The 13,580-nt window shown below is 41.2% G+C and overlaps 1 protein-coding gene across 1 annotated transcript in view; it reads right to left on the bottom strand.

The window, feature by feature from the left end:
- The window catches only part of CEP89 (centrosomal protein 89), a 77,638-nt gene that overhangs the window by 20,182 nt on the left and 43,876 nt on the right, over positions 1-13,580 (bottom strand). The window contains exons 14-16 of the mRNA XM_035023512.1: positions 12,722-12,902; positions 5,371-5,538; positions 4,600-4,741 (exon numbers count right to left, since the gene is read on the bottom strand). Coding sequence (XP_034879403.1) covers positions 4,600-4,741; positions 5,371-5,538; positions 12,722-12,902 — 491 coding nt within the window. The remainder of the gene's footprint in view (positions 1-4,599; positions 4,742-5,370; positions 5,539-12,721; positions 12,903-13,580) is intronic.

The following is a 13,580-nucleotide window of genomic DNA, read 5'->3' as shown; positions in this document are numbered from 1 at the left end:
GCAACTTCTTCCTAGAAACATCACTAAAGGCAAGGGAAGCAAGGGCAAAAATGAATTATTGGGACTTCATCAAGATAAAAAGCTTTTGCACAGCAAAGGAAACAGTCAACAAAACCAAAAGACAACCGACAGAATGGGAGAAGATATTTGCAAATGACATATCAGATAAAGGGCTATTATCCAAAATCTACAAAGAACTTATCAAACTCAACACCCAAAGAACAAATAATCCAATCAAGAAATGGGCAGAAGACATGAACAGGCATTTTTCCAAAGAAGACATCCAAATGGCCAACAGACACATGAAAAAGTGCTCAATATTGCTCGGCATCACGGAAATCCAAAGCAAAACTTCCATGAGATACCACCTCACACCAGTCAGGATGGCTAAAATTAACAAGTCAGGAAATGACAGATGTTGGTGAGGATGCGGAGAAAGGAGAACCCTCCTATGCTGTTGGTGGGAATGCAAGCTGGTGCAGCCACTCTGGAAAACAGTATGAAGGTTCCTCAAAAAGTTGAAAATAGAGCTACCCTGTGACCCAGCAATTGCACCACTGGGTATTCACTCCAAAGATACAAATGTAGTGATCCAAAGGGGTATGTGCACCCCAATGTTTATAGCAGCAATGTCCACAATAGCCAAACTATGGAAAGAGCCAAGATGTCCATCAACAGACGAATGGATAAAGAAGATATATATATATACACACACAATGGAATATTATGCAGCCATCAAAAACCCCAAAATCTTGCCATTTGCAACAATGTGGATGGAACTAGAGGGTATTATGCTAAGCGAAATAAGTCAATCAGAGAAAGACATGTATCATATGATCTCACTGATATGAGGAATTCTTAATCTTAGGAAACAAACTGAGGGTTGCTGGAGTGGTGGGGCGTGGGAGGGATGGGTTGGCTGGGTGATAGACATTGGGGAGGTTATGTGCTATGGTGAGCACTGTGAATTGCGTAAGACTGATGAATCCCAGACCTGTACCTCTGAAACAAATAATACATTATATGTTAAAAAAAAAAAAAAGACAGTAGGAAGGGGAAAATGAAGGGGGGGAAATTGGAGATGGAGACAAACCATGAGAGACTATGGACTCTGAGAAACAAACTGAGGGTTCTATAGGGGAGGGGGGTGGGAGAATGGGTTAGCCTGGTGATGGGTATTAAGGAGGACACGTATTGAATAGAGCACTGGGTGTTATACGCAAACAATGAATCATGGAACACTACATCAAAAACTAATGATGTAATGTATGGTGATTAACATAACATAATTAAAAAAAACAAAAAACAAAAAACAAAAACAAAAAAATTAAGGATAATGTGAAAACACAATTCCATTCGGCAAGCCAAATGTGATGGCGTCACATCCAAGAGGGATTATCATTTGAAGCTGAATGATTTAGATTAATATCCACATGGGACATGAATTGCTACACACTGTAAATTATTTCAAATGCCAAAATTAAAAAAGCAAAGGTGAGTATTCCTTCTAAGGCAGGCCAGGATGACAATTTGATTTCATTTGATTTCCTTCAGAAAGGAAAAATACGACACAGAAAGTTAAATAACTTGCCATAAGTCACATGGAAAACCCGTCCTAAAGGTGGGATTAGAAATTAAGATGGCACTTTCAGGATGCCTGGGTGGCTCAGTCAGTTAAGCATCTGCCTTCGGCTCAGGTCATGATCCCACGGTCCTGGGATCGAGTCCCCCATCGGGCTCCCTGCTCAGCAGGGAGCCTGCTTCTTCCTCTCCCACTCCCCCTGCTTGTGCTCTCTCTCTCTGACAAATAAATATATAAAATCTTAAAAAAAAAAAAAAAGGAAAAGAGAAATTAAGATGCCACTTTCAATAAATTAAGGTCTGGGGCGCCTGGGTGGCTCAGTCGTTAAGCGTCTGCCTTCGGCTCAGGTCATGATCCCAGGGCCCTGGGATCGAGTCCCACATCGGGCTCCCTGCTCTGCAGGAAGCCTGCTTCTCCCTCTCCCACTCCCCCTGCTTGTGTTCCCTCTCTCGCTGTGTCTCTCTCTGTCAAATAAATAAATAAAATCTTTAAAAAATAAATAAATAATTGATTAATTAATTAAGGTCTAGGAGACCAGGATAGGTAAGGTTGGGACGCTTGGCCCATAGTCCCAGGGCAGGCCAGAAGCAGCTGTACCACCCTTGGACCCCAGCTAGAGGGGCTGACCTTGGGGCTCCTAGGTACAAGGAGCTTGCAGGGGCAAGGGGACAGCAGTGTCTGTATATACACAGAAGTCCCTTGTGGTGGGCAGAGGTAAGGTGGGATGAAAGCAGCCCCCCCACATCTGGGGGGTCTAAGGATTTTGAACCCGAGCCTCATTTTCAGGCCATAATAACAAAGGTCAAGGCAGGAGGAGAGAACACATTTCATTAACAGATTGTTGGCTTAATTTCTAAGTATTTGGACAAATAGTATATGGCTCCCATTTATATTCCCATTCTGGGCCCACAGATATGAGGGGTGGGCCTAAGAGAGACCATATGAGGGTTGGGGAGGATGTCAACTTCATCATAGAAACCTGGGTGATCACTGACCCATGTGGGAGGTACAGGGCCTGCCTCCTGGGGGAGCCTGCAGGGTGCTGCCCTACAAATTGGGTTCGCCCTTAGAGTGGTACTGACACGTGGCAGCTGGGTGCCCATGAATGTCTGCTTAGAGGACTGAGCCGATTGGCACTTTCCATTTTCTAGCAAACTTCTGCTTTGCAGTCTTGCTATTCCAGTGGGTAGGGCCAGGAGGCATGGCTGAAGAGGAAAACGGTGCTCAGTGCTGCTACAGAAAATGCCCGAGTCCAGCACGGGTTAGGCTGGTGACCTCTCAGGACGGGGGCTGCTAGGGCAGGGGGTGTGCATGCTTAGGCCCCTACCATGCTGCGTCTGAGTCACAGTGTTTCTGAAAGACCCAGAAAGGACTTAGAAATCACCACTAACATGTAACCACACTCCTACCAACAACTATTATAATTAAAAAAAAATTTTTTTTTTGGTGACCTTGTAAGTACAGAACAGTATCTCAAGATTGGCTTAATTAGCATCTTTTATTACAAGTAAGGATCACATATTCCCCCAAGAGCTGAGTGCTACTTATATTTCCTCTTATATAAACAATAGCTAAAAGCCTATGTCCACTTTCCTATGGAGGAGCTGAATGTCTTCCTAGCAGATGTGAATAAGCCTGTACCGTATCCTGACAGACTCCCCAAACCATTCATCTGGGAGAAGGGGCTGAGTGATTCCAAGTTTGCCAATTTCCAACTGTCTCAGGAAGTCCTCTGGTCTCCTCCGTCATGACCTCCACTAAATTATTACTTCTAGTCCTAGGCTACCAGAGATTTGCAACATTGCTTAAACAAACATTTAAATGTATGTAAGCAGTACATGCTCAAAGTTGAAAAATCACAAAGTGCAAGTAAGCAAGATTTCTTTTTAATTGCCTATAATTTCACCACTTGGAGATACTGTTATGTAACTCCTATTTTGTGGTAAATTCTATTGGGCTTTTACACTGCGTCCAGCTTGGCATGGAGTCTGTCTTCTTCCACTGCGCAGCCCTACAGCTGACACCTTTTAAAATCAGTGTGGAAAGGGCGCCTGGGTGGCTCAGTCAGTTAAGTGTCTGCCTTCAGCTCAGATCATGATCCGGGGTCCTGTGATGGAGCCCCATGTCAGGGCTCCCTTCTCAGCAGGGAGTCTGCTTCTCCCTCTGCTCCTCCCCCTGCTCGTGCTCTCTCTCTCAAATAAATAAAATCATAAAAAAAGAGAAACTTTGAGGATTAAACTGTTTAATAAAATAAAATAAAATCAGTGTGGAAAATGCCAGGAATCATGTCGGCGGCATCGCTCCTGCTGGCCGGGCAGTGCTCCATCATCTAGGAGCAGCAGTGACCCACTCAGTTCTGTCTTTAGGACCAGGGCTACCAGAAGCAACATGGGATGAACTCTATTTAACCTGCCTATGGTTCTGTTTCATCTTCAAACAGGGAACACATTAAGTCAACTTTACAGAGAGAATATGAAGATGCATGTGTAATTTAGAGAGAGAATATGAAGATGCATGTGTAATAAACACCTGATGACCACGGCTCTATTTGGTTAAATGGACTAATTCCATTAGTTTACTTTCTAAAATATCATTTACCATTATTTAAAAGTCTGGGTTATTTGTCTTTCAAAAATGTTCTTCCTCCATGGTTGAAAGCTAAAATTTTGGAGAATCTGAAAATGTGCAGCTAAAATTTAAAAAGATGAAGATTTTTATGGATAATTTTGTAATGAAAATGCTCTTTTTTAAAAAAAATATTTGAGAGAGAGAGAGAGGGAAGAAGAGTGGGGGGGAGGGGTAAAGGGAGAAGGAGAGAGGGAATCTCAAGCAGTATCCCTACTGAGGGTGGAGCTTGACACGGGGCTCGATCCCAGGACCCTGAGATCATGACCTGAGCTGAAATCAAGAGTCGGACGCTCAACTGACTGAGCCACCCAGGCATCTCAAGAAAATGCTCTTAAAATTACCTTTACATATTAACTTTCAGTGTACTTGAAGAAAGTGAGGGAGCTTACCAAACACATAAGATTGTCGCGTTCCTGGGTTATATTCTCTGCCAGGCTGACAAGATTTGCCAGGTACTGGTGAGCAGACATTTCCTTCTCCATGGCTTTTTCCACCTGCTTTTTGAGGACATCAATTTTCTTTTGAGACCTCCTAGAGAGTTCCCCCAAATGGTGGAATAAAAAACTCATTAGCCTGAATGGCTAGGACATAGTGAATATCTGCATTGTAAAAATAGCAAGTATGTTAGTACTTAAATGTATTCTTCAGCAACCTAAATCTTCTATTAAGTTTCAGGGTGAGAAGAGGTAAATGAGTTTAATTTTAAGTGATGCATAATTATTGACTCCAAATCAAATCAACAGGTATCACAAAATGCTTAACACAGTTAATAGGCTACTTTGTATGTATTATTCCATTCATTTTTTGGATTGTGTTCTAAAAGATGCTTTTGAAAAAGGAGTCCAGTTACCCAAAGCCAAGTTCTGGGAAATGCGTAGGAAAGAACTTCTAGGACTTTCAGATTCTTAGGGTCATCATTATGACTATCAACTATAATTGAACTATAGACTTGAGAAATGTTGGCTAACACTGGTCAACAGAAGAGCCTTTACTGTAGTTTTCTTTTGATACCCAGTAATCTTAATGATCCTTTTCCATTTTATAGCCAATATTAGAAAAAGAAAAGACAAAGAAAATAAAACAGAATATTTAATTTTTTCTTTTTAATACTAACCCCCCCCCCCCAAAACAAAACAGCTTAAGAAAAAATAGATAAAAACCTATTTATTTTCTGTGCCCTGTCGAGTTCGGCTCCCAGTGCTTGGTTTTTAGCTGCCAGACTGTTCTTCTCTAAGAGCAGGCTCTGTTTCTGCACTTGCAGCAGTGCCAACTTTCCCATCAACTCTTCCATCTCGGCACCTCCTTTCTCCTCTTCCTTCTGCAACTGGCTGGCGGACAAAAACATCACAGGCTTGGATCCAGCACACTGAAATTAGTAAGAGGCTGCCGCTGCCAGGCAAGCCAGGGGCAGCCCAGCCCGAAAGCCCACCAGCCTGCGGGGGTCTATGAAGGCCCCCGTGCAAACGCTGCCCATCCCCTCTCAAAGGGCCTGGGATGCAAATCCTAGGGGCTGGGCACACAGTTTTTTGATGGTAATGATCTAACGCTTTTCCTGCCCATAACCGTTGCTTATGCCTTTATATAGATATTCTTATTTGTACCCTATATTCCATCCAGAAATAATTTTTTTTTTTAAGATTTTATTTATTTGAGAGACACAGCGAGAGAGGGAACACAAGCAGGGGGAGTGGGAGAGGGAGAAGTAGGCTTCCCGTCAAGCAGGGAGCCCGATGCGGGGCTTGATCCCAGGACTCTGGGATCATGACCTGAGCCGAAGGCAGACAATTAACGACTGAGCCACCCAGGCGCCCCATTCCAGAAAGAATTTAAGACTGCTTCATTTTTTACATAGTTATAATTGCCTCCCCCAAATCCTAATGCTAAAACAAATTTTATGTCATACTAAGGTAACTCTATGTTTTTATGATAAAAGCAACAAAAGAACAAGGAGGGCACACAATTTCAATATATAGTTCTGCAAAATAATGCTTGAGGAAAGAGTGATTTCTTCGTTGGTTCTCTTGGTCAGTTCTCATGGAATAACCAGGACGAACAGGTGGAGCCATGCGCACAGAGGCTGCCCAATTCTGAAAGGAGGGTCTCTCTGGGTACCGCATGGGCCTTACTACCAGGCTTGCTGGCCGGCAAATGGGCGCAGCTTGCATGCGTGTGCATCTGCCTCACTAGTCAGACAATTTCAGTGACTTTGGCCTGGGTTGGCTCCCTGAGCACCCCGGCAGGGATTTTCCAGATAGTTTCCATTACTTTCTAGTTTACTAATTAGTCAAAGAGCGGAGGACATATCTAGATAAAAACCATGAAACTGAGGTCTTTATCTTTTTTCTTCACTGTCTTTTGTTTTGATTTTAGAATTTTCTTTAAACATATTTTTGCCAAAGTAATGTACTCACCTGGTACCAATTCAATCACTAAAGAAAAGTTCACAACGAAAAGCAAGTGGGGCTATAGAGAATGTTGGGAAGGTATCAGTGGGCCAGCATAGTTACCTCAGAGAGCAATACATTAAGTTCTAGAAAACTCACTTACCCTGTGGGCCAACAGTGTCACCTCTAAATACGTATGTAGGGAAACTCTGATGACACATACGCAAAATCTTACTGTGGCACTACTTACTGGAGCAAATTTATTAACAATTTAAACTTCCACTAAGGTAAGTAAAATGTAGTATTTCATATGATGGAATACCACCAGGCAGAAGCTAAAAGAATAAACTCTAATAGCTATTTCAACATGGAGAGATGTTTGAAAAATTGAGTGTAAAAGTCCAAGATACTAAAAGCATGAATTCATTCATATAAACTTAAGACACACCAAAAAAATGCCATATGTCATTTATGGAAACATGTGGAAATAAAAAACAATTTGGAAATGTAATTCCAAGTTTATGGTAGTGATTCCTTTTAGAAAGCCAGGGATAAATATTGGACTAAGGAGAGTGGTTAAAAAGGACTTCAGGTGTATTTCTAACAATATATTTCTTAAGCAAAACAAACAGAGGTAAAAGCAATTTGTTTAAAAAAAAAAAGTTAATAGCTGATGGAAGAAATAGTTGCTTGCTTGATTTATTTATTTAATCTCTACACCCAACATGGGGTTCAAACACACAACCCTAAGATCAAGAGTCACACGCTCCCCTGACTGAGCCAGGCTGGAGCCCCAAAATAGTTGCTTAAAATAAAATCTTTTAAAAATAAAATGTTTCCTATTCTACTCCTCAGGTTCCCCAGAGGAAACCTGTACTGATCACTTTTGATTTTAGTTCTTCTGGTAAAAAGCCATTGATTTAAAATTTTTTAAATTGTGAAATACACATACAGAAAAGTATATAAAAGATAAATGCATATTTTAATAAATAATTATAACAGCCCTCATATAATTACCATATAGGTGAAGAAACAGAACATTTTTTGGTAAATATTTTAAGAGTTTTTACATCTAAGGGCGTCTGGGTGGCTCAGTCGATTAAGCATCTGCCTTCGGCTCAGGTCATGATCCCAGGGTCTTCACATCGAGCCCCATGTCGGGCTCCCTGCTCAGCGGGGAGTCTGCTTCTCCCTCTCCCTCTGCCTCTCTCCTTGGCTTGTGCTCTCTCTCACTTGCTCTCAAATAAATAAATAAAATCTTAAAAAAAAAAGTCTTTACATTTAGATTCATGGGTGAAAATGAAAAGTAATTTTCCTTTCTTATAATTGGTGGGTTTTGATATCAAAGTGACATTGATCTTATAAAATGAATTAGGTGGCATTAACTCTTTTTCTGTTTAGAAGGGTTTATGTAAGACTGGAATTATTTCCTCCTTGAGTATTTTTAGAACACTCTGGTGAAGGTATCTAGGCTTACAGTTTTCTTCAAGGAATGATCTTTGGATTCTATTTCTTTAATGATTAAAGGAATATTCAGGTATTCTTTTTGAGTCAGTTTTGGGAAGTTATGTTTTTCCAGGAATATCACTATTTCACCTGAATTTTCAAATGTATTGATAGGAACTTATTTCTGGTGGGTACACACACATTTAAACATCTACTTGGTAGACTGAGTCTTTTCTCTCCATCAACTGATTCTCTTTGTTAAGTAGTGTTTTTTACCTAGTCATCTGTCTTGCCAGATATTAATGGAACTCAGCACCTCTCTTTTGGTTTGTATTTGGTAGTATGGCTTTTTCTGCCCTTTCACCTTGGACCTGTCTGTGTCTTTCTGATTGAGATGTATAGCTTAAAGGCAGCACAGAGTTGCCCTGGAGAGCTGAGCTACACACTCAATAGTATCTCTGCCTTGGAACCCACCGTGTCCGGCCTGCATGAGGCCTTGAGCTGAGGCGAGCCTCCCCGTCCACAGGACTTCGGTCACAGCCCGTAGGGTCACAGGTAAATGTACATTCCTGGTATGAGTCCTCCATGTAACGAGCATTCTTCCCCACCTCCGAGGGACTTTCCCTCACTGCCCCATAAGTAAGAGACGTGAAGCTTGCTAAAACCCTGCTCTTTTGACCCTCACGTGCGCTAGGCACCCTACCTTGACGTCCCCACGTGGCCCCTCCAGGTACCTGTGGGTACAAACTTTTCTATTTCACTTTCCCTTGTGGTCTTACTGTGGCTCACCATCCAACACCCCAGGGCTCTACTTAACATACGTTAATTTAAGTTTAGCCTCTTTGGTGTTATCTATTCCTGATATATCTGCCTTTAAATCTTTTCATTTTGCATTTTCTATTTTACCACTTGTCCTATCTTTTCTTGCCCTCATTCCGACCGATTAAAAAAAAAAATCATTTTTTCCCTGTACTAGTTTAGAAGTTACATTTTCTTTCCACAAATTTCACCATGTGTATTTTCAAACTATAAAGTGAATCAACACCTTTCTCCTCTCCAGAATGATATAAAGACTTTAGAAGACAAACTCCATTGACCCTTTTCCTGATTATATACTATTATTGTTGTGCATTTGAATTCTATGCATTTTTAAATCCCAAAAGATATTATTACTGTTTTATGGAATCAATGTTCATTTACATTTATTTACATATTTACTGTGTCTTTTTTACTCTAGTTTACCTTGCCTCCCATACATCCAACACTGAATTATGTTCTTCCTCCTAATGTAGACCCTCTTTGAGAACTGCCTTTAATGTAGGTCTGCTGGTGGTGACATTCCCAATTGTCTGTTTCCTTATGCTCTAGCAGAACTGACAATTTGTCTTTTAGCCCTTCTCCTGAATTTTCTTTAGATTCTGATAATCAGTTCTAATCTTGCTCTTAATGATTGAACTTTTTTACGGCATTTTATTCTCTAGATTCTGAGTTCTCTATATTATCTTTTTCTTTGAAGTGAGTTTCTGTGCTTATGTAGGTCTCCCTCTTTTATTGCATTTTTTTCCCATTATACCCAATGATCCTTGTCATTTGTTCATACCTAGGAGTCTGTTCTTATTTTAGGATGAAGGACTTGGCATTTGGTGTGTGTTGTGTAAGGAGACTGCTTTTCTGCCCTGACATCTCCCTGAGCAGGCATATCACTGACTGCTGAGCAGGACTGTCTACACAGAGGAGTTATGTGAATAGTCGGCTTCACTTTAGAATAGCCCCTTCCGTGCCCCAAAAGCCAGGGTAAGGAAGGCTTCCCTTGTATAGATACCACTAGTCCCCCAAACACTTAGCTCTCCCTAAACAAGTTTGCTAACTTTCTTAAGTAGGATGACTCCCTGTTTTTCTCCCACCACCCATCCTGAGTAGGCTCAACCTTTGTAAGCAGCCGTAAAAGCAAAGAACAACTGAAGCTTCCAGGTGTGACCACCAGTACAACTGTAAGTCAACTGGACACTTCACTTGGAAAATAACCTCCTGCCATTTCTGGGGTCACAGTTCCTCCCAGGCAAGGTTGCCGACAGGTAGAACAAGCAGACTAAATGGAGAAGCCACTCCATATTTATGATCTGCACTGCCCCGAACCAGAAAAGGAGAAACAACGCACATGCCCCATACCTAGAAGCTCATGGAGCACAGGTTCAATTTAACCCTTTTCTCTATAAACAAAAATCTTTTTCTCATGACCTCATCTTTGCCTGTGTCCCCACTCTTTCCTGAAGCCCTCCTCAGACTCACCCGCATTGGGGGAGCCAGTTCCACAGCTGCTTGGCTGCTAACTAATGGCTACTCTTGCACACGTGACACATCTCTTACTACCCTATCAGTGTGGGAAGGGAGCCCCCCTGACGGAGGCAACCAGAGGGCAGGTGCACTGAAGCCTTGCAGCCCTTCGGCTCCCTTCAGCCCAACTCCAAGGTGTCCTTGGCTGACCTCACGTCTGTAGAAGTCTCTGTACTTTGTCTGCCTCCACAGACTTCCCTGAATTCACATATTCCATCCCTGATGGACTCATGCCACCTTCCCATGTTACTGATGCTCTCACCAGTCACTGCACCTTCCAATAGAGAACCATCAGGGTCAACACTGTCCATGTCCACTCTTACTGTCTATCCTCTACCCCACCCGTCAACTCTGAGCCCAAAGCCTCCCGGCAAAAGCTGGCATAAAGGCTTTCCATCCCTATTCTAGCTCACTCCACCATAACATTCCTCACCTGATTTCCACTTACAAGAGATCTGGTGACATGTTTGCCTTTTCAATAACCATGTCTTCCACTGCCTTCCCATCAGTGGCTTCCTTTTGAAGGATTTTATACCTTTTATACTCACATCTAGGGGGCCATTAGAATATGTGGTTATGGGGGCACCTGGGTGGCTCAATCAGGTGAGCGTCTGACTCCTGGTTTCGGCTCAGGTCATGATCTCAGGGTCATGAGATGGAGCCCCGTGTTGATTCTTGGGATTCTTTCCCGCTTCCTCTCCCTCCCCTGCTGCCACTCTCCCCCGCTTACTCACTCTCTCTTTTTGAAGTAAATAGATAAAATCTTAAAAAAATAAAAAAGAATATGTGATTATGACATCCACAAAAAAAAAAAAAATCAGCCACAGGAGTGGGTGTTTGAGGGAAATAAAATCATTAAGACAAACAGAACTTCAAAAAAAATTTCCTTCCTCTACTGGAATAGGAAAGTAAAGTACAGGTCTGGCCCAGACAGCGTGTAATAGTACAGTCAAAACACTGGGTTCCAGTAGTTGGAATCCCCAGCATTTACTAAAGTACCAAAACTAAGCACTTCACATGCACCAACTCATTTATTCCCCAACGTCAACCATCTTAGCTGAAAGCCTCACCATTTAAAAAATTATTTCCCCATTACAAAAGTAATGCATATTCATATTCATTTTACACATGTAAAATATTTTTTAAAAAACACAAAGAAAATTTAAATTACCCATTTTGATGGTTAATTTTATGTGTCAACTTAGCTAGGCTATGGTGCCCAGTTTGTTTGGACAAATATTAGATAGATGCTGCTGTGAAGGTATTTTGTAGATGTGATTAACATCTATAAGCAACTGAACTTTAAGTAAAACATTACCCTTAATAACATGGGTGGGCCCCATCTAATCAGCTGAAGGCTTTATGAGCCAAAACTGAGGTCACCCAAAGAAGGAATTCTGCCTCAAGACTAACCCAGAAATCCTGCCTGAGTTTCCAGCCAGCTGGCTGTCCAATGGACTTTGGGTCTGCCAGCCCCTATAACTGTGTGAGCCAATTCTTTAAACTCTCTTTCTCTAGAAATATCTATACACATCCCCTGTATATATCAGTTGTTTTTCTAGAGAACATTGACTACAGATATACATAGAATTTCACCTGCCAAGGAGAATTTTGGTTAATATCTTTCCCTTCTTCCAGTCTTTTTTTCTATGTACCTATGGTATATGTGTGTGTGACCATATACATACAAGTGTGTATATGTATTTATACATATATATAATTACATATATAAAGACACATACACACTAGAATGATCAACTCATCCCAGTTTGCCTTGGACTTTCTCAGTTCTAGCACTAGGATTCCCACATCCTGGGAAAACCTCAGTCCCAAGCAAAACTGGGATGGTTGGTTACCTTAATACACATACATATACACACATTTTTTCTTTTTAAACAAAATTGTGATCATTCTATACATACCGTTTTGTCATCTAATTTCTTCACCTAAAAATATATATTTTCTCAAACTCCCCAAAAGATTCGTTTGTGACATCCTGTTTAATGGCTGCATTGCATTTCATTTTATGGTTGTATCCTTTCATTTAATCCATTCCCTATTACTGGATATCCAGGTTTCCAGTTCTACTACTTTAAATTATCTTTGGGTCTAAAACCAATAAAGGCTGGAAGAGAAGGGGGAAAAGAAATCATATACAAAGTGCAGACCGTGGCCCTCAAGGACAGGCATAGTGTCCTTTAGTAATAATAGATTTACGATTCTCAGTCCCAGACCCCTTGCTGGTGTAGCTACATGACTCAGAAGAAGACGGGCAACCTCTCTCTACTCCAACTAAAACCACACGCACGGTGATGCACTCAAACTTGACAAGACATTATATCCTTACCTTTTTAATTCATTTACAATTGAAGCATGAACGTTCACTGCAATTTTACCATCCAACTGTGTTTTTAGGTCCTGGCATTCAGTACGTAAAATTTCCAACTGCTCCTTGTTTTCAGTTAGTTCTTTTTTTTGGTTCTGTGTTTTAGTCTCCAGAAGCATTAGTTGTTTAGTCAGTTTAGAAACTGAAAAACAAACGAGATGGATAAAGACTTGGTACAGAAGACTTAAGAAAACATGATTATTGATTACTAGGTAATACCCAGGAGAGCCAGCTTATAAATAATAATCTTGAAAAAATCTTCTGGAGATTTATAAATTAATACCAAAAACCTTGTACTTAGAAATTACTGTCCTGGGACGCCTGGGTGGCCCAGTCCGTTAAGCATCTGCCGGCAACTCAGGTCATGATCCCAGGGTCTTGGGATCGAGTCCTGCATTGGGCTCTCTGCTCAGCGGGGAGCCCGCTTCTCCCTCTGCCTGCCACTCCCCCTGCTTGTGTTCTCTCTCTCTCTGACAAATAAATAAATGAGATCTTTTAAAAAAAATTAAAAAAAAAATTACTGTCCCTATATTAAACATTTACTGAATATCGACTTTCTTACTGGGGTTCAATATATTGATATCACTGTTAATATATGATGTTAATTAAACAAGACAGGATTTTAGCCTTCAAGGAACGGACTTTCCAAAGGCTGAAGCCTTAAGTCACAACACACAGATGTGCAGCATCATGATGTTGTTCCTAAAACTGCAAGATTTTCAAGTCTTTAACGACATCAAATATGGCCCAACTTTTCTTCTCATTCCTCATTAAGTTATGTTTAAAAGTAAATCATAAATATTTTCACCCTGGGCAACAC

Source organism: Mirounga leonina, unplaced genomic scaffold (assembly GCF_011800145.1).
Source record: "Mirounga leonina isolate KUSES-001 unplaced genomic scaffold, KU_Mleo_1.0 Mir_177, whole genome shotgun sequence".
NCBI lineage: Eukaryota > Metazoa > Chordata > Mammalia > Carnivora > Phocidae > Mirounga > Mirounga leonina.
The sequence above is the reverse complement of the archived record's forward strand: the minus strand, read 5'-3'. Positions and strand labels throughout refer to the sequence as shown.